General features: G+C 45.4%; 1 protein-coding gene and 1 long non-coding RNA gene across 3 annotated transcripts in view; one reads left to right on the forward strand and one right to left on the reverse strand.

The window, feature by feature from the left end:
* Positions 1-15,029, forward strand: part of LPCAT2 (lysophosphatidylcholine acyltransferase 2) — a 79,413-nt gene extending 64,384 nt beyond the window's left edge. The window contains exons 12-14 of one of the 2 annotated variants that reach the window (XM_070061931.1): positions 1,780-2,022; positions 8,835-8,970; positions 13,057-15,029. In XM_070061931.1, coding sequence (XP_069918032.1) covers positions 1,780-2,022; positions 8,835-8,970; positions 13,057-13,241 — 564 coding nt within the window. In that variant the 3' untranslated portion in view covers positions 13,242-15,029. The remainder of the gene's footprint in view (positions 1-1,779; positions 2,023-8,834; positions 8,971-13,056) is intronic. The other variant, XM_002711523.5, reaches the window with a different exon arrangement.
* On the reverse strand, positions 1,704-20,618 carry LOC138846390 (uncharacterized). The gene is made up of 2 exons (XR_011383868.1): positions 20,434-20,618; positions 1,704-2,155 (listed from the first exon to the last, which is right to left on the reverse strand). It is a non-coding gene; the product is annotated as an uncharacterized lncRNA (long non-coding RNA).
* Between the last annotated feature and the right edge of the window lie 458 nt (positions 20,619-21,076).

A 21,076-nucleotide genomic window follows, 5' to 3' on the forward strand; every position in this document is an offset into this window, starting at 1 on the left:
GAGCGCCGGATTCTGTCCCGCTTGCTCCTCTTCCAGGCCAGCTCTCTGCTGTGGCCCGGGAGTGCAGTGGAGAATGGCCCAAGTGCTTGGGCCCTGCACCCCATGGGAGACCAGGAGAAGTACCTGGCTCCTGGCTTCGGATTGGCGTAGCTCTGGCCGTAGCAGCCATTTGGGGGTGAACCAACAGAGGGGAGACCTGTCTCTCTGTCTCTCTCTCTCTCTCACTAACTCTTCCTGTCCAAAAAAAAAAAAAAAAAAAAAAAAAAAAGGAAAGAAAAGAAAATGATGTCCCTTGAAACACTGTCTTTTCTGAAACTGCTGGGGCAGTTCAATGTAGCTATTGATTGTAGTGATTGCGCTGGCGTATACAGTTGTCAAAACACAGCAAACTGTGCTCTTGAAATGGATGCATTCAGTTGAATGTAAGTGGTAATAGTGGTAATAAAGCTGATGAAAGAAAAGATTAAAAATATTCTATTATGGGCTGGCATCCAGGCAGAAACCGAAGTCAGGCGACCTTTCTTGTCTCCGAAGCAAACCCTGCACCTGGGGGAATCCTGAGAGCCTTGGAAGTGAGGTGAAGCCACGACTCGGCTTGGCTCCTGCCCTGCAGTTAGGGCGGGGGATACAGTGAACGTGACCCTTCACATTCTGGCTCATGGCTGCTTTGAGAGGCTGATATGCTTGGAAAAGCCGCCCAACACTGAGAGACTTCGCAGCCCAGCCATGGGCTCCCCGCGAGGAATGCTCACCGCTGCGTTCCAGAGTGAGGATTCTGTGGGCCCAGAGTGCTGCATGCAGGCATTTGGGTTTTGGGTTTCTGAGTGCCTGTGTGGGTGCTGGGCACTCTGAATCCCATGCTGCTGCACACAGACAGCAGCCCTGGCTGGAAGGGCCTCTCGGGACCGGAGTGGAGATCCTTAGTCACAGCGGAAGAGCACACTCGGTGACGCCAGCTGTCGTGTGTCAGTCTGTCCAGGACTGCAGTGGCATTGTTGGTGTTGGTTCATGGTTTAGCTGGGAAGGTATTACTTGAAGATGTGGCTGCCGAGACGATCCTACAGCCTGGGCGGATGATGCGGTACCTGTTTATAGTTCTCTCCCTCCCTCCCTCCCTCCCTGTCTCCATCCTTATTTTCCCTTTCTCCTCTTCTCCCCCTCTCCTTTCCTTAGCTGTCTCTGTTCTCTCTTGCTTCGGTCTGCCCTGGCTCTCTGCCTTATGCCTCCCTCCCTCCCTTCTCTTTCTTGAGCTGTCTGTCCACATTTTCATCCTCCTAGTGTTCCTGTCTAGGTGAGCAGTTCACGTGTAGAGAAGGCTGTGTCCCAAGCCCTTCCCGTCTGCTGCCCGGGTGAAGTGCCTCCTTAGTGTGTTCCCGCTGCTTACGTTTCCTTTCCACTGGCTTCCAAGTGTGGAGTCTTCTGGGGCCGGGATCCCAGGTTTGCCTCATTGCTCCTGGCTTTACTGCAGATTGAGCCTGGAAGAATTTTGCTGTGATCATGCCTTTCCCTCCCATTTCCTACATGCACAGCGTCGCTTGGTGACCCTTTAGGACCCTCAAGGACCCTCTGGTGTTGGCCCTGTGACAGGACCCTCACTAATGCTTCAGGCCCAGTGCAGATGAAAGTCCTGGATCCTGCCTCCCAGAGGGGCTACCATCAAGGCAGGAACCCACCCTGGGTGCCATGGGGCCACTCTAAATGGCTTCAGTGATAAATGTTTGTATTTATTGTGCAACAGAAAATGCATTCTCATTATATTGCCTTCTGAATCGAAAACAGGTGGGCCACTTGCTCGCTGTTCCGTCTCAGCGGGAGGCTTTCTCCCGGCAGGCTCCGTGCATAGGGCCCAGCTGCACCCGAGCCTCGCCCTGGGGTGTGATGACCAGTAGCTCCTCCCGACTGACGCCTCCCATCCTTCCGCAGAACAACGACGGTAGCATCGACTTCCGCGAGTATGTGATCGGCCTGGCTGTCTTGTGCAACCCTGCCAACACGGAGGAGATCATCCAGGTGGCATTCAAGGTACTGGCAGCCCCACGCAAGCATCTCGGGTTGACTCTGAAGCGCGTTATTCGGAAACCAGTGAATCTCTCAGACAAGTCTATAGATCTGCTGTGACAGATACAGGGGCGTAATTCGATCAAAGCTGTTGCTACTGAGAAAGAAAAAAACACACACATCCATTTAAGCAAAAAGTCTTTGAAAGAGGCCTGGTTAACAGATCGAAGAGCAGCGATTTTGGCAAATGAACTTAAAACGGTATTTCTTTTTAGCTTTCCCAATTTGAAGCCACATAGCATGGTTGATTAAAACAAGCAGCACCTGTCACTGTTCCTCCTGCCCCACTATCTGGAAAGTTCTAACTATCCTTGTTTTCTCATTCTGTGTGCCAGTATTTCGAGGGGTATTTTCCTGGGGGAAGTTGTTTTGTCCCCGTAGTGTTAGGTGAACACCACCACAAATGTCCCGAGCTTCCGCCCTGGGACTCTCCCTGCAGTGTTACACTTTCAAGGGCCTCAAAAGTTCATGGAAAAATGGAATTAAAAGACGACACACATTTCCTTGACCTTTTTGAAGTTCTCTCCTGCATTTTCAGAGCAACCCAGGATCCAGGTTGGGAGCAAATGAGTCCACTCCACGCACACAGGTGCAAAAGGAGAGGGAGAATGCATTTCCCACAGGGAGTTTTCAGTTCTGAGTGGGAAAGTGCTTCGGCTCATTTTTAAATACGATGCGCCCTAGGGATTCTGTGCCTGCATGAGCAGCTCCCAAGAAGAACCGAGTCTTTTTTTTTTTTTTGGACAGGCAGAGTGGACAATGAGAAAGAGAGAGAGACAGAGAGAAAGGTCTTCCTTTGCCATTGGTTCACTCTCCAATGGCTACTGCGGCTGGCGCACCGCGCTGATCTGAAGCCAGAAGCCAGGTGCTTCTCCTGGTCTCCCATGTGGGTGCAGGGCCCAAGCACTTGGGCCATCCTCCACTGCACTCCAGGGCCACAGCAGAGAGCTGGCCTGGAAGAGGGGCAACCGGGACAGAATCCGGCGCCCCAACCAGGACTAGAACCCGGTGTGCTGGTGCCGCAGGCGGAGGATTAGCCTAGTGAGCCTCGGCGCCGGCCTAACACCGAGTCTTGATCTCCCTGCTTGTCTTGCTCTGCTGTGCATCTGATTTCTGTCGAGTGCCAAGTCTCCTGCCCCATCCACCCCGAGAGCCAAGGATCTTCTCTGTTTCCCTCTCCCACCGTCCTCTTCCCGACTCTCTGGAGAAGGTTATCCCACTGTGACCCCAGCACGTGCTTTCCCCTCTGTTATTACAAAGACTCTTCCCCCAATGTCCTTTCTCATGTCTTAGCGGTCCCCACGGACAGCCCCAGGAATTCTCACGTGTTCCATCCCTATAAAAGGGTGCCTTTCTTATTTCTGATTGCTGTAAACTGAGTTAACTGCTGGGCCTAGAAAGAACCCAAGTGGTTGATGCTTAGCAGATGGTCACAAGGCAAGGTCAGAAGTTTTACCAAAGCTGAAAACTTGCAGCTTTCATAGACTCACTCATCATAAAACCAAAAATTACACACATAGCTAACTCATTCCAATCCAGATACTTCTGTTGCTGCTTTGGGATCCTATGTGTAATTACAAGCTTACTTGGAGAAACGCTCACTTTGGGTTTACCAATGAAAGACCTGATAGAAAATTTCTCCCTTAATCACAGTAATTGCTGTTTTTAGAGAAATCCTGAGATTTTTATCTGGCCTAGACCTTGGTCTGGGGATGGAAGAGGGAAGGAAGGAGGACTTAAGCCTATAATTAGCTCTGTTTTTGGTAAGGCAAGGGCCAGGCTTCATATTAGCTATTTTTTACCCCTCCTTTCAGGTGTTTTACGTTTTAAATATTTTTCCATACTTTTGTTTTTCATTTAACAGAGGCCTTTTACACATAGCATCCTTTTCAGAGCCTTTTATCTGGGTAGCACTTCCTCTTCCTTTTTTTTTTTTTTTTTTTTAATTTGACAGGTAGAGATATAGACAGTGAGAGAGAGAGAGACAGAGAGAAAGGTCTTCCTTCCATTGGTTCACCCCTGAAATGGCCGCTACGGCTGGTGCACTGCGCCATCCGAAGCCAGGAGCTTCCTCCTGGTCTCCCATGCAGGTGCAGGGGCCCAAGCACTTGGGCCATCCTCCACTGCCTTCCCAGGCCACAGCAGAGATCTGGACTGGAAGAGGAGCAACCGGGACTAGAACCCAGTGCCCATATGGGATGCCGGCGCCACAGGCAGAGGATTAACCCAGTGAGCCCCAGCGCCGGCCCAGGACTTCCTCTTTTATCTCATTTCTGCCTTTTAGAGGTGGACTATTAGAGTTGAGAGCCATAGGGCCAACTCTGGTCAACTGACAGCAAAGTGGAATTGGTTGTAAGGCTGGGCGGGAGGCTCAAGGGGAGACTAGGACCCCAGGCAGCTCCAGGGGGCCTGGCTGCAGGAGCTGCCCTGTATTTCCCCTTGGGCCCCGCAGTTGAGAAAACTCTGACTGTGTTCACAATTCAGCTGCCAGGGTCAGTCCACACGTCCTGGGCCATGCACTTGATGGGGAAGGCAGGGTGTTTTGATCGAGGGTCCCGCGTTGTTCTGTGCAGTGAGGAGATACCATCCCCCAGAGGAGAGGGGGTGTTGCACTTTGTGCCAGAGCCCAGATGGTGAGGTTTTCCTCTGAACCGGGAGCTCTGTAAGCAGGGGACTGTTGGAGTGATGAGGAAGTGGGGGAGACTGGGGAGTCTGGTGAGAGGGGTGATGTGGGGCAGGCGGCTGTGGCAAAGGAGAGGAGATGAAAGCCTGCAGGATGGACCAGGCGGAAGGAGCTCATACAGAAGTGAGAGCCACCAAAGCCCCAGACGCAGCCCTGAAGGTGTGACGGGGCCCTGGCTGCCACTGTCGGAAGTCCGAGGCACATACAGAGGCCGGGCCTGTGCTGTCAGCTGGCTTCCGGCTGCCTGGGGCTGTTTACCGAGGTCGTCAAGACCCAGCACACCGTTTTCCTTCTTGTCGCCCTGCTCTGGCATTTCATTCCTTGCCCGTTATCACCTTCAGAATCTCCTTGTCTTTCCTGAAAACCCTCCCTCGGTTTCCAAGATGCATGCTATTTTTTCCTGCGGCTCCTGTCTTCTGCCGGTTCCTTGCTCCTGTCCTGTCCCACTCTCGCTGTTCCCAGGGCTTCGCCTTCCTTGGTACATTCTTTACTGATGAGCTCAAAGACATGCACAGCTTCCATTCTTACCAGCCTCTTATCTCGGGCCCCACCAGCCTCCCAAACGGATACCTGAATCCCTTCCTGCTGGCACCTGTCACTCAGATTAACCCATCCAAGTCCAGGTCATGATCTCATTCTGTTTTCCCATTCTTGGTTAACATGCCCGGCTTTCCCCCACTCGTCCAAGCTAGAGAACCCCAGTCTCTTGGCTTCCTCCTTTCCATCACTTTGTTTCCTCTTATGTAAGTCCTGTCTTCGCTTGCTTATAAATTCTGCAACTTTTTGTCCTTCCTGCTTCTCTACTCCAGACTCTCAACTGATTTTCCTGCCTTTCATCTTATCAGCCTCCTCCCCCAAACCTCCTCCTCAACACTGCTTCAGAGGATTCCCTGACTTCATGTATGATCACGCTACCCCCCACATTATCTTACAGGACTAAGTGAGGCATTGTATGAGAGACTTTAAGGAGTCCGTGGTGTATATGACGGAAAAACTATGCATGGATGTTAAAAAGTTCCTATGCCAAAATAAGCTGTTTTTTTAAAATACGTGAAACTAGACACTCCCTAGGGGAAGAAGAAAGAACATCTTTTATTACTCTTATCCTTTTTAATTTGAAAGGCAGAGGGAGAGAGAAAGAGGGAGAGAGAGACAGCACTCCCATCTGCTGGTTTATGCCCCAAATACAACAGCCAGGGCCAAGAGTGGACTGGGGCTGGGCTGGGACTGAAGCCAGGAGCCAGGAACACAGCCCAGGTCTCTCCCATGGGTGGCAGGAATCCAGTTACTTAAGCCAGCACTGCTGCCCGCTATGGTCTGTATTGGCTGGGAGCTAAAGTCAGGAACTGAACCTAAGCACCCAGGTGTGGGAAGCCGGCATCTTACTTATTAAGCTAAGTGCCCAGCCCGGAGCTTATTTTTCATTCCATTTTTCATGAGTTTTCTGAGATACCCTTGTGTCTCTCCCATGGTCTGATATCTGCTTATCCCTTACTGTCCTAACTTGAACCCAGGCAATCACCTGCCACTCCTTGTATATTCTGAGAACATAGCTTCACGTTCCACCACCCAACTCAAATGTCAGCTTCTCTGACCTCGCTGGGTAGGATTCCTCACTCTGCCCTCATGTCCCTGCGAAATTACTATGTTAAAGCCCCTGTTTTATTTTATTTTAATTTTTATTTAAGTTACATAAGGTTATATAAGTCTGTATACATAAGGTCATATATACAGACTTGGAACACAGTGGCACTTCCTCCCCTCCCTCCTGTCCATGCTCCAAACCTTCCTCCCCCTCCCTCTTGCTTTCCCACTCCTAACTTTTACAAAATCTGTTTTCAGTATACTTAATGATCGCATAGTTGCCCCTGAAGAATCTTAAGTCCACCTTCTCAGCTATTGTATTTTTTAACCTTGTATTTAATGAATATAAATTTCATGAGTATATCTTTAGGAATATAGTTATTCTTCCCACCATACTCACCCTCCCACCTCCACACCCTCCCCACCTCCTCCTCCCTCTCCCATTCTCAGTCCCACTCTCCATTAAGACTCGTTTTCAATTAACTTTGTACACAGAAGACCAACTCTATACTAAGTAAAGATTACAACTGTTGGCACACCTGCACACACAAAGTATAAAAACTGTTTGAGAGCAAGTTTTACAGTTAAATTTCTCAATACAACTCATTTAGGACAGAAGTTCTGCATGGGAAGTAAGTGCACAGTGACTCCTGCTGTTAATTTAACTATTAGCACTCTTATGTATGACGTCAGTGATCACCCGAGGTTCTTGACATGAACTGCCCAGGCAATGGAAGTGTTTTGAGTCCACAGTCTCTGTCAGTTTTTAGGCAAGGCCATAAGCAAAGTGGAAGTTCTCTCCTCCCTTCAGAGAAAAGTACACCCTTCTTTGATGGCCTCTTCTTGCTACTGGAGTCTCACGGAGATCCTTCATGTAGGATTTTTTTTTCTCCACAGTATCCTGGCTTTCCATACCTGAAATGTTCCCATGGGCTCTTCAGCCAGACCAGAATGCCTTAATGGCTGATTCAGAGGTCAGAGTGCTTTTAAAGGATTGTCATTCTATGAGTCTGCTGTGTGGACTGCTTCCCATGTTGGATCATTGTCTCCTTTTTAATTCTTTTTTTTTTTTTTTTTTTTTTTTTTTTTTTTTTTTTTTTGACAGACAGAGTGGATAGTGAGAGAGAGACAGAGAGAAAGGTCTTCCTTTTGCCATTGTTTCACCCTCCAATGGCCGCCACGGCTGGCGCGCCACGGCAGGCACACCGCGCTGATCTGAAGACAGGAGCCAGGTGCTTCTCCTGGTCTCCCATGGGGTACAGGGCCCAAGCACTTGGGCCATCCTCCACTGCCTTCCCGGGCCACAGCAGAGAGCTGGCCTGGAAAGGGGCAACTGGGAAAGAATCCGGCACCCCGACCGGGACTAGAACCCAGTGTGCCGGCGCTGCTAGGCGGAGGATTAGCCTATTGAGCCACGGCGCCGGCTTAATTCTATCTATTATTATTACCAGACACTTGATCTTATTTATATGATCCCTTTAACACTTAATCCTATATACATGATCACTTTAACACTTAAGGTGGCATTTTTACTGCCCAGCTGAATGGAATTGGGGTCCCCTGGTAAGTTTTTAAACTTTACACTTAGTAGTAAGTCCATAGAAACATATGCAGAATTATGCGATTTTACAATTATAAACTTCCTCCTCCCTCTCTTATTCCCACTCTTATTTTTAACCAAGATCTATTTTTCATTTGACTTTATACAATATGATTAATTCTATGTTAGGTAAAGAGTTCAACGAATGGTATCAAGAAAGAAATAATAATAATAATAATAAAACTGTTCCTCATCAGAGAGGACAAGGGCTGTTCAAGTCATTGCTTTTCAAAATGTCAATTTCACTTTTACATGTTTCCTTTTAGGTGCTCTGTTAGTTATTACAGATCAGGGATAACATATGGCATTTGTCCCTTTGGGACTGAAAGCCCCTGTTTTAATTATGTCTCTTTCCATCACTAAAATTTCAGTGTGGTAAGAGTAGCAGAAACCAAAATTTCTTTAACTGTATATCCCCAGCCTCAGGCATAGCAAATGTTTGAATTATTGGGGCCAGTGCTGTGGGTTAGTGGGCTAAGCCTCTGCTTGCTGCACCAGCATCCCATATGGGCGCCTGTTTGTGTCTTCTTCTGATCCAGCTCTCTGCTATGGATTGGGATAGCAGTAAAAGATGGCCCAAGTCCTTGGGACCCTGCACCCACATGGGAGACCCAGAAGAAGCTCCTGGCTCTTGACTTCAGGTTGGCCCAGCTCTGGCCATTGCGGCCATTTGGGGAATGAACCAGCAGATGGAAGATTACGCGCGCGCTCTCTCTCTGTGTGTGTGTGTGTGTGTCTGTCTGTCTGTCTGTCTCTCCCTCTCTCTGTCAATAACTCTACCTCTCAAATAAATAAATAAATAAAATCTTAAACAAATTCGAATTATTAAAGAGTTTTTTTTTCCCCTAAGAATATCCCGGACCATTGTTGCCCCAAGGAGGCTAATTATACGTGTGTTTTATCCAACAGCTCTTTGATGTTGATGAAGATGGCTACATAACAGAGGAAGAATTTTCCACCATTCTCCAGGCTTCTCTTGGAGTGCCTGACCTGGATGTTTCTGGTCTCTTCAAGGAAATTGCCCATGGAGATTCTATTTCCTATGGTGAGTAGGCAACTTGACCTTGAATCAGTCTAAAAGGAATGTGGCTTGACTCTCCTAGAAAATAGTTATTTTCCTTGACTAATTACATTAAAAATAGAAGTAGTGTAAATGAGCCTAATAACAGTAGTGTAATAGTACTAGTACATGAAGCCAATATGAAGGACTTATTTGCTGGGTACTCTTCTGAACATGTTAACGATATTAACTCATTTATTCTGCACAACAAACCTATTTAATCAATGTTCTTAATTATTATTATTTTTCTGAGATACAGAGAACTTAAATAACTTCCTAAGACCATCCAGCTAAATAATATCAGAGTCAGGTTCAAATGCAAGACAGTTGGGCTGAGAGGCTGTACCTCAGTGCCTCTCATGTCTGCTGGTCCCTCTGTGAGGGCCTTTTTCTTCCTGTTCTCCATGTAGCCAGGCACATCTGAGCAGGTGGAACAAGCCGGGTTGTAGCACCAATTGAGAAACATGAACCAAGGTCCCCACAGTAATAGCTGCTAGCCCATCTATTAATGTGTACTATTAGTGGCCTATGTTAGTGTCCACACTCATGGTCTCCTGCCATCTTGGTAGCAAGCCCTGTGTGATAGGGACAACCATGGATGGAGCCCTCCTGCAGAGTGGCAGGGCCTCCCAGCTGTGATCGTCCTCTCTCCTCATAGCTGGAACCCACACAGTAAAGCAGTATTGCACAGTACTGCAGGCTGGCAGATTGGTGTCCCTGTGTTTCATGGAGCAGCCATTAGAAACACATCTCCGTGGAGAGGCCTAGGTAATTGTTCCCTGCCATAGTTTTGATGTGGTCCTAGACATCAGGCTGGCTTATCTTCCCCAGTCTTTCCCCCAGGCTGGAGAGGGCTTCCTCTTTAATTACTTTTTCCTTATGGTGTTCAAAGTGTTTGAGTGTGTTGACTTTCCTGGGACAGAGAAAGTAGATCACATATTTCTCTTACTCTATGTTTTTAATTACTATAGTCTTGGCTGCCTTCTATTCTGTCTTAGATAATTGAGTGCCTAAGGCCCTCATCTATTGAGTTTATCTTTGAAAAAAATAAATAGAAAGGATCAAATGGGGAACTACGCATGTATATACTGGGATCAAACTTGCAGGTCTTGAACCCATGTGCACTAATTCTTCTCTAACCATTTCCTTTCATAAGTGAGACTTCTGTTACTCTGAACTATCACATTTTGAAAAACTACTTATAACAACCGTTTTAATGGAAACTAGTGCTAAAAATGATTGGTAGGTGGCCATAATCTCACCTGTTAACGTAAGTAATTTTTAGTGATCCCTGCTTTGTTTTTGAGCTCAATCCTTTTCTTTATAGCACAGGCTGTCTCCCCTTCCTCAATGTTGTAACCTTCGCTTTATTTTTTTGCAGGAATGTTGAAGTGTAATTGCATTTTAAAAACATGCTCTGACATGTGTCACGACTATGACTGTTTACATTGTTTAAATGCGATCCTTAAGTTGTTCTCTTTCTTGGTTTTTCATTAGCAAATGTAATGCCCCAATTCCACTTCTAGTCAATTCACGGCACTTCTGGAAACAAGGTCCTCTCTGATTCCACTGACATCCCCACAGAGGGTCACGATCTTCTGGAGCAAGTGCACGTGCTGGCATCGAAGTTCTTGGCCTCAGTGGATCAGCTCTATGCTCCTGGCTCTTTTTTTTTTTTTTTTTTTTTGCAGGCAGAGTGGACAGTGAGAGAGAGAGAGACAGAGAGAAAGGTCTTCCTTTTGCCGTTGGTTCACCCTCCAATGGCTGCTGCGGCCGGCGCACTGCGCTGATCCGATGGCAGGAGCCAGGTACTTATCCTGGTCTCCCATGGGGTGCAGGGCCCAAGCACTTGGGCCATCCTCCACTGCACTCCCTGGCTACAGCAGAGAGCTGGCCTGGAAGAGGGGCAACCAGGACAGAATCCGGCGCCCCGACCGGGACTAGAACCCGGTGTGCCGGCGCTGCTAGGCGGAGGATTAGCCTAGTGAGCCGCGGCGCCGGCCGCTCCTGGCTCTTAGAAGTCCCTTACACATGCTGTGTCCCCATCCTTAAAATAGTCATGGTTGAAAGGAGTGATTCAGGCTCAATCCTGACTAGGTCATCACTAAGACCTGTGTTTATTTGCCAGAGTTGTTGGTTTGGGTAATGTTCTGTGAAGCAGACTGTTGGTTATGCAGGATTGTTTTAAAAGTACAGATATGAATGGGCATTTGGCCTAGTAGTTAAAATGGCCACACCCCATATTGGAGTGCCTGGGTCTGAATCCTGGCTCTGCCCCCAACTTTAGGTTCCTGTTAATGCACACTCTGGGAGGCAGCAAATGATAGATCAGGTACTTGGGTCCCTGCCACCCACACCACCCACATGGGAGACCCGAATTGAGTTCTAGGCTCCTGGCTTCAGCCTGGCCCAGTCCTGACTGTTGTAGGCATTGGGGAGTGAACCAGCAAATAAAATCTCTCTCTCTCTCTCTCTGACTTTCAAAGAAATGAAAATAAATAAATAAAAGGAAGAAAACCACTATAGGTAAAAAGAAGTCCTCTATCCAGAGCTCTTGTGACCTGATTGCTGGATATTGTACACTTTCCTGGCTGTTGCTGATTGTAGGTCAGGTCTCGGCTTTTCCAGGCTGCGTTTCCCCATAGGCTTAAAAGCCAGTAATAGAAAGTCCTGGGTAATAGAATTTTCTTTTACACCATTTTTAGTTACTGAAGAACAACAATACATAAACACACAGCACAGTGCAGTTTGATGAAATGAGCACCTATGTAATTATCCTTGAGGTCAGGGAAGAGAGCTTTTCAGAAGCCCAAAGAGCCCTGCGTGGCCCTTCCCAGCTGGGACCCCTTCCTCGCTCTCAGAGGAGGGGGAGCCTTCAGCAGGATCTCTGGCACAGTGAGTTAAGCCACTGCAGCCCACGTCAGAGTGCCTGGTGTACGTCCTGGTTACCACACTGCCCACCTACTTTCAGCTAATGCACTGCAGAGGCATCTGGCTTCGGCCTGGCCCAGCCCCCGCTGCAGCCGGCATTTGAGGACTGAAGCTTTCCCATCTCCCTTCTCCTCCCCTTCCTTCTCCCTCTCTGTCAGTAGACCTTCCAAAGAAAGACATGCACCTGTTAGAAAAATCAAAATGAAGAGGAATCACTGCCTGGCATTGCTTTACATTCCACCACAAGATTATATACCTTTAAATATTGTATTTTGGTGTGTCTAAGCTTTTGAACTTACATGACGTGTTCTTTTGTATCTAGATTTTTCACTCACCATTATGACTTTAAGATTCATTCACATGATTGCCAAATGGCTTTCTTCATTTTCATTGCTATACAGCATTATGTCCACGAATGTGCTACAATTTATTTAATTCACTTCTATTGGTGATACACTTCGGAGTTCCTTTTTTTTTTTTACTAATTATGAATAATGTTGCCATGAACGTTCTCATACATGTCTTATAGAACACCACATGCACAGATTTCGCTAGGATAACTAGCTCGAAATAGAATTAATAAGCCATAAAATATACATCTCTTCAAGTGAATTAAATAATGGGAAAGCTGTCTTCTAAAGTGCTGTACAATTTATAGACTCACCAGCAATGTTTGTGAGTTGATTTACAGAATTTTGCAATAATTATATTATTATTACTTTTTAAAGATTTATTTTTTATTTATGTGAAAGACAGAGTTACGGGGAGAGAGAGAATCTTCTGTCTGCTGGTTCACTCCCCAAATGGCCACAACAGCTGGAGCTGGACTGATCCAAAGCCAGGAGCCAGTCCATACCCAGGCACCAGGAGCTTCTTCCAGGTCTTCCACGTACATGGGTGCAGGGTCCCAAGCACTTGGGCCATCCTCTGCTTTTCCAGGTGCATTAGCAGGGAGCTAGAATGGAATGGAGCAGCCGGGACTTGAACTGGTGCCCATATGGGATACTGGTGCCACAGGCGGTGGCTTTACCCACTAAGCCACTGACTGCTCTGATCCCACAATAATTGTATTAAGCTTATTTGTTTATGTACATTATGCCGAAAGAAGATTCACCTCAATTTTTTTTTCTGCCTTTCTAGAGGAGTTTAAAAGTTTTGCCCTGAAGCACCCAGAATATGCTAAGATATTTACCACATACCTGGACCTCCAGACGTGCCATGTGTTCTCCTTACCCAAAGAAGCCCAGACAGCTCCCTCCATGGCAAGTAATAGAGTCAGCCCTGAAGACCGCGCGGAGAGTGCCTCGGACAAGAAGGAGGACTGAACGCAGCTCAGTCCCCAGGAGGGGAGCTGTCCTGGCTGTCCCCGGGCGCTGTGCAGGACTCACTGGTGGTGTTTTTAATGTGCTTACTGGGTAGTGATGGGTAAAATGGAAAAGCTTTTTTATATAAAAACCATAGACTTTCTTACCAAAGATACCTTTATATTAATGTGCATAAATCCAGTCATATTCCCTTTCTTTGGTATTACATTGTGCTTTACTGATGAACATACTAGTGATAACTGCTGGATGTTTTTATGGGTTTGCAAGTTTAATTTGCATATCCAAAAGAATACAAGGGTCTTAGTATTGGTGAGCATTAATCAATACTCGAAAGGATTTAAAAATATATACATGCTTCTTTACCTACTGTCCTAGAAACAATGATATTCTGTTATTTCCAGTGCCTCCCCATTCTAGAAGTACGAATGAAGAGTTGAGGAGGGTTGTGGAACTTTTACACCTTTACTTCACAGTTGCACTTGCCCATGTAAATTTCAATGTCTTGGGTCCCTGAATCTGGGAAGAGAGAGCTCTGTTAATCAGCTGGGACTTCTTAAGAACTCCTGTCGCCATTAGCATGTACCTCTAGCGTGGATTCCTTTAACCACCCGCTGGGGCAATCATGTCCTTTCCATGATCTAAAGTTTTAGAATTTTGATTTAAGGACAACAGCTGTGGCCGGAGGCTAAATGGGAATTGCCTTATTGAAGGTAACACTGATTGCCTAATGAGAAAATGAATTGTTTGCCACCGAGTTGAATCTAATTTGAGTTACATGGCTCAGAAGGTAGCGCTTGCCCAATAAGTGAATCAGATTTGTTCTATTTATATAATAGTCGAATTAATATATTTTACCATTCAGGTGGAGGTTTTATTCTGTTAAGTGTCCTCTCTAATTTTAGAGATTGTCTGAAGGATCTGCATGGAAAATACAAAAGGTTGTAAAATATCACCGAAAGCTAAGACCGCAAATAACCCGCCTTATTCATATAAAACCAAGCTTTATGCCCAGTGAGTCACAACAGCAACATTTTCCCTTTAGGTCAAGCAATAATTTCCCTGAAGTGCCATTTTTATTGAATCTCACACATTCAAGTTATTAATATCATTCATATTTGAGATTTTGGACAGAGAACCGATTGGTTCATGTAATGTACCAAAAAGAAAAAAAAAAAAAAGTTGGTTCACATTCTGAATTCAGACTGAAACCAAACTGTTTTGGCTGTGTTTCTCAGTGTATTTATTGATGATCCCCCATGAGTTAGGGTTTTAAAGTTGACAAGTCTCATGAGAGGTGTTAGAATTTATATTTTGTCCAAAGTCATGACTCCCAGTTAGTCTTACGCAGTAAGCACTCTTGTTTTCTCATTGAATAGGTGCATGTGCGTTTGGATAATTGAACACCAGAGAAGTTCATCTCTAAGTTAATGTAGTTAGTGGCTGTTTTATATATCTACAAGCTATTTAGGTAAAGGGTAAAATGAGCTAAAACAGGAACTTCAGTAACTCGGACAGCATATCTTTATTACACTGTCTACCATGTGTGGTGAATGTATGTGAAACTCAGGTACCTTGACTTATTTTTAATCACAGAAAACCCACATATTAATCCTGTTAATCATGAGAGAGTAGCATTGCAAATTAAAGGCTCTCTATGAGACTGTTGAAAATGATCCCATTGTTTTCCTGTTGTAAAATAATATTTTATATTCTGTAATTCCACTTCTGTAAATGTAGGATTCCTATTTTATGTTTATGTTACCAAATAAACAAACTTGCTACATAAAATTCTTGGCAATTAAAAAATTCCTGTTTTGCCATTCAGTCTCAGATATAATCTACCTTTTTAATATCATGGCGTGAGTAAAAGTTTGCATATTTATGAACATGATTCATCATTTTTTGTTTGCATTTTAGCTTTATGAAATGTCAGACATGATTTGACTCTAATGAAAAACTCAGATTTTAACCAAAATAGCCATAATTATTATTCTTAAAGGATTTAACTCTGGACTGGTTTCAAAAATCATGATCATTAATATTAACTATAGACTAGGTCTCTGCTTACATAGCCCGCTAGCAAAGATCTCTTTCAAAGATTTTATCCTTTTAAGATTTAAAGTAAGGAATCCAATTTCATTAAATCAGTTAAAAGCAATGTGTTTTTATATAATGATTTTGGAAAAGAGTTACTCTTTTTTTTTAAAAAAAATATTTTTTTGAAAGGCAAAGTTACAGAGAAACAGAGGCATACACACACAGAGAGACAGAGAGAGACAGAGAGACCTTCCATCTGCTGGTTCACTCCCCAAATGGCCCCAAATGGTGAGGGCTTGGCCAGGCCAAACCAGAGGCCAGAAACACCATCTGGGTCTCCCTCAGGGGTAGTAGGGACCCGAGTGCTTGGGCCATCTTCCACTGATTCCCCAGATGCATTAGCAGGGAGCTGCATTGGAAGTGGAACAACCAAGATTTGAACCGGCATCCATGTGGGTTACCAGCACTGCAGGCAGTGGCTTTTACCCACTATGCCACACTGCTGGCCCTAAGGGTTACTCTTTGAAGTGAGAAATACTAGGTCCTAAAACCTATAAGCCATACAAATTTCCATCAAAGCAGAAGGATACCGACATGATGAGTGTGTGTTGAATTCTCTATGGGAAGACTGAGTGACAGCCTCTGATGGGGCTTTAAAGGAGACTGCCTTCCAGGGAGAAGACACATGGTGTGCTCTCGGTAGGAGGCACAACAGTCAAGCTATGTGGGCCCCAGACTCAGGAGTGTTCCAAATACTTGAGAGTATTCCAAACACTTGAGAGTATTCCAAACGCAAGGTGGCCAATTGAAGGCAACCAGTGGTTGCTCCAGTGCAGAGGCACTGCCTGTGTTGGAACAGATGGACTGTATTTCACAGTCACTAGAGGATCGAAAGATACTAACAAAGGGGCTGGCGCTGTGGTGTACTGGGCTAAGTCTCTGCCCGCGGCACCGGCATCCTATATGGGCGCCTGTATCCTGTATGGGCACTGGTTTTTGTCCTGTCTGCTCCACTTCCGATCCAGCTCTCTGCTATGGCCTGGGAAAGCAGTGGAAGGCGGCTCAAGTGCTTGGGGCCCTGCACCTACGTAGGAGACCCTGATAAAGCTCATGGCTCCTCGTTTCAGATTGGCCCAGCTCTGGCCATTGTGGCCGTCTGGGGAGTGAACCAGCACATGGAAGATCTCTCTTTCTCTCTCTGTCTCTGCCTCTTTCTGTTAACTCTGCCTCTCAAAAAAACAAAGGAAATATTAAAAAAAAAAAAAAAAAGAAAGATACTAATAAAGAGCCATTCCCCAAGAAAGCAGGCATACATGATCTTGGTTGGATTGTTTTCCCTTTTCTGCTTACTTGGGTGAAACTTCCAGTTGACCAGTTAAATTGTAATATCAGAGGAATAAGTAAGTGCTAAGTGATGGCTTGAGAGAGGCAAAGGCCCTCACAGAGTTCTTGATACACAGCCAATCTTCTTATCCCAAACTTTGGTAAATAACCTGGTAATAACCCCACTTAAGGTAACTCTGGTTTCTGTATAACCATTATTCTCAGGAAACTTTCCAAGTGTCTGTGTAAGGATTACTGAGGTTCTAACAAATTGTCTCCATTGCATTTTGACACTTAGCTTGCAGTTTTTAATAGCGTGTTAACTTTATCATTTCCTTATCATTATTATAAAAGAATCTATGCATGCAAAAGAACATAAAAAGTAGAGAAGAGAGCAAACAAAAGAAAATCATGTTTACTTCTGCCATCCCAAATCAGCTGTCATTACCTTTTTGTAGGTATTATTTTTGAAATAACAGTGTGCTTGTACATGTACTTTTGTATCCTAATTTTTCACTTTAATGTCTTCCAATATACATTATTATTATATTATATTATCATATATTATATAATACTTGAGATATACTTGAGTATAGTATAATATTATAATTATATTATTACATTATATGTTATATATTACATTCTGTCATGAGTGGAAATTTTTAAAAATGTACCTAAAACATGCTATGTGTAGTCATCCTTCTAATATTGTACATAAGAGCTTATTTTCATTTTGGGACTCTTTTTTTTTAAAGATTTATTTATTTATTTGAAAGAGTTACACAGAGGATGAGAAGCAGAGAGAGAGAGAGGTCTTTCTGTTTCACTCCCCAGTTGGCCGCAATGGCCGGAGCTGCTGTGATAGGAAGCCAGGAGCTTCCACAGGGTCTCCCATGCAGGTGCAGGGGCCCAAGGACTTGGGCCATCTACTGCTTTCCCAGGCCATGGCAGAGAACTGGATCAGAAGTGTAACATCTGGGACTTGAACCAGTGCCCATATGGGATGCTGGCACTATAGGTGGCAGCTTTACCCGCTACACCATAGCACCAGCCCCCATTTTGGGACTCTTAAAAACATCCAACTCAGGCCGGCGCCACGGCTCACTAGGCTAATCCTCCGCCTTGCGGCGCCGGCACACCGGGTTCTAGTCCCGGCCGGGGCACTGGATTCTGTCCCAGTTGCCCCTCTTCCAGGCCAGCTCTCTGCTGTGGCCAGGGAGTGCAGTGGAGGATGGCCCAAGTATTTGGGCCCTGCACACCATGGGAAACCAGGATAAGTACCTGGCTCCTGCCATTGGATCAGCGCGGTGCGCCGGCCGCAGCACACCTGCCACGGCGGCCATTGGAGGGTGAACCAATGGCAAAAAAGGAAGACCTTTCTCTCTGTTTCTCTCTCTCACTGTCCTGTCAAAAAAAAAAAAAATATCCAACTCAATACTCTGTAGTACTTCATGGTTAGGAATAGTTTGCTAAAAGACTTATTTATACTTTCTGAGTTTCAGGTTAAAAACTCCTTAAAGACTATATACATATTAAATTTGTTTTTAACTAATTTTATTACAGAAAAAAATTGATACCCTAGATTATATAGAATATGGTAATTTTAACTTCATGTAGTGGTTAACAGGTTCATGTCATTTAAACGTAAATAGATTTCAACGTTTAAAAATACTTACTTTTCCCTTTGTAAAAGTAATGAGTTTATTATTAGAATAAGCAACAATCATAAAAATCCCTGCCTATTTAGAGTGCTTATAGTATCAGGCATTGGTGCTAAGTGATTTGCAGGCATCGACTTGACCACTCAATGAAACACACCTATTTTTGTCCCTAATTTAACTGAACAAAAGGTAGGGCTGTCCTAAAGTCAGTCATGAAATATCAAAGTTTAGAATTAAACCAAATTGTGTCTAATTCCAAAAAGCCCAGACTTTTAATCATTTATATAACTGCCCTGTGTTTTCCTGCTTGTGGGTTCTAGAGATCACGTTTTGACTTGATGCTTGACGTGCGACAGAGACACAGGTGCTTCAGGAAAGCTCTGAGTTGACTGAGGTGGGGAGGCTGGGCGAGCCACAGTCCAGTGAAGGTGACACGCCTGGTGGCCAGCGGTAGGCTGGCTGAAGGCACGGAAACCTTCCCCTCTCCTTAACCAGAGGGTCTGAAAAGCAACAGTGAGATGAACTTCCGATGCGTTTTTCTTCTGTGGCTAGTGACGGACAATGAACTCTACTTCTCGTGGGTCCCTCTGCTGCGGTGGCCTTTCAGCCGCATCTCGTCTCAGATAAGCAAACGAGTGTATTCAATAAGGTAGATTTTGAGGAAACTGCGGGCCGAGTCAGAATTGAAATCCGTCCGACCATGCTTCCGGCTATTATGGAATGGCTCATTTGCTCCTCTCCCTTTCTGGTAATTCCCTTGCCTGACAGGAAGCATGGTGATCAAATCAGAAGCCAGATATCACTTCTGCAATTGGATTTTTTCAAAGGCCACCCATTGCAATTGGGATAAAATCAAAACTATTCAAGATGGCCGACAGAGTGCTGCGTGCTGGGGCTCCCGCGGGTCTGGACCTGGCCCGTGCACAGCCCGCCCGGCGCGGAGCCCCAGCATCGCAGCTTGCTCCTCCTCACACTCACCGAAGCCCGGTCCAGCCTCGGAGTCCTCGCACTGCCTTCCCTGCGCTAGAAATTTTTACCCCGTGCTTTTCACTGGACTTTCTCTTCTTCATTCAGACTTGTTAAAAAACACCTTCATGGAGATAGAATTCACATACGTACAGTTCACTCACTTCCAGTGTCGCAGAGTTGGATAAGCAGCACCACAGTCTAATTTTATTTTATTTTTATATATTTTTTGACAGGCAGAGTGGACAGTGAGAGAGATAGAGAGAAAGGTCTTCCTTTTTTGCCGTTGGTTCACCCTCCAATGGCTGCTGCGGCCGGCGCATCGCGCTGATCCGATGGCAGGAGCCAGGTACTTCTCCTGGTCTCCCATGGGGTGCAGGGCCCAAGCACTTGGGCCATCTTCCACTGCACTCCCTGGCCACAGCAGAGAGCTGGCCTGGAAGAGGGGCAACTGGGACAGAATCCAGTGCCCCGACCGGGACTAGAACCCGGTGTGCCGGCACCGCAAGGCAGAGGATTAGCCTAGTGAGCCGCAGCGCCAGCCACACAGTCTAATTTTAGAACATTTTCAGTTTCCTTCAGATGTTAAATCAACTGTCACATCAACAAACAGAAATTCCCATCCCCAAGCAGAAAGTCCCACTGTGTTTCTACAGACGCTCTCAATGCACTCCCCGCCTTGCCGTTGCACTTAAACTTAGCTGACGTTTGCTGCTTGCTCCTATATTTGTTGTTGTTCCTAGTGTTGTGTTCCCAACACAAAATGAGCACTCAGTAGTTGATGAGTGCGTGGATAACGATAACATTATCTTTTGCTGATCATGCCTTCTCTCATGTAAGACTAGAAATAATCTTTATAGCAAACTGCAAAACCTGGAATCCTGATCCCTAAACCTCATCCACAAGCCCAGACTCAGAGAATTTCTATGTGTTATCACTCATGCAGAGTTATATAACCGGCGAACAGTAGGGCTGCAATTCAAACCCAAGGCTATCGGGCTCCAAATAAGGGAACTTTATTAGGCCGGTGTAACTTGAACCCGTAAAATAACCAAAGAATTATATGACAGACGTAAAGTTCCAGAATCATGGCAACTGGATCAGCTGAGAACCCTCTGACCACAAAACCCCCAGAATGCTGAGCACAGAATCAAAAACGCATTTTGAAAAGCACGGATGAGCGGCGAGGGACTGAGGGAGCTCACCAATGGCCAAGAGTGAAAAGCGAGCGGCACAGCTGGACTGTGGGGGCGTCCGTCACGCCTGTCCATCTCGGCGACGAAGAGGCAGCTAGGGGAGACGGGAGACGGGGCTTTTGTATAAAGTGGGAGTCCAAACCAGGATCTCAGGGGAGAAAAGGCAGACTTTAGAAGGGCTACACCCTCAGAGTGAACTGGAAAAATCCATCTCTGGCAAAGACAACAAGGAAATTTTTTTTGTCTTCCTTGGATTTTAGGTTGGGTGGGGAAATTTCCCATAATTTCTTTTTTTGTTTCAGTTATTTTAAATGTCTTGCAGTTCGTTTTGTGGCCTGGTGAATGTGTACCCTTGAAGAGGATGTGTAAGGTTCTGTTCATGTACGTTAGATCCAGTTGGTTAGTAGTGCTATGTAACTCCTCCATACCCTTCCTTATTATTTTTGTTTGTTTTTGGTGAAATAGTGCTATGATTATTGGAAGAGGGATTTTGACATTCCCAACTGTAAGTGTGTTTAATCAGCTGTCAGTTTGACACTCTGACATTTATACTCCAACCATTTATGCTTTTTATACAATCTTGTGGATGGACCCTTGAATCGTTAAAATATTCCTCTTTAGTTTTAGTAACATTCCTTATCCTGTTATTAAT

Source organism: Oryctolagus cuniculus, chromosome 18 (genome assembly GCF_964237555.1).
Source record: "Oryctolagus cuniculus chromosome 18, mOryCun1.1, whole genome shotgun sequence".
In the NCBI taxonomy this organism is placed as follows: domain Eukaryota; kingdom Metazoa; phylum Chordata; class Mammalia; order Lagomorpha; family Leporidae; genus Oryctolagus; species Oryctolagus cuniculus.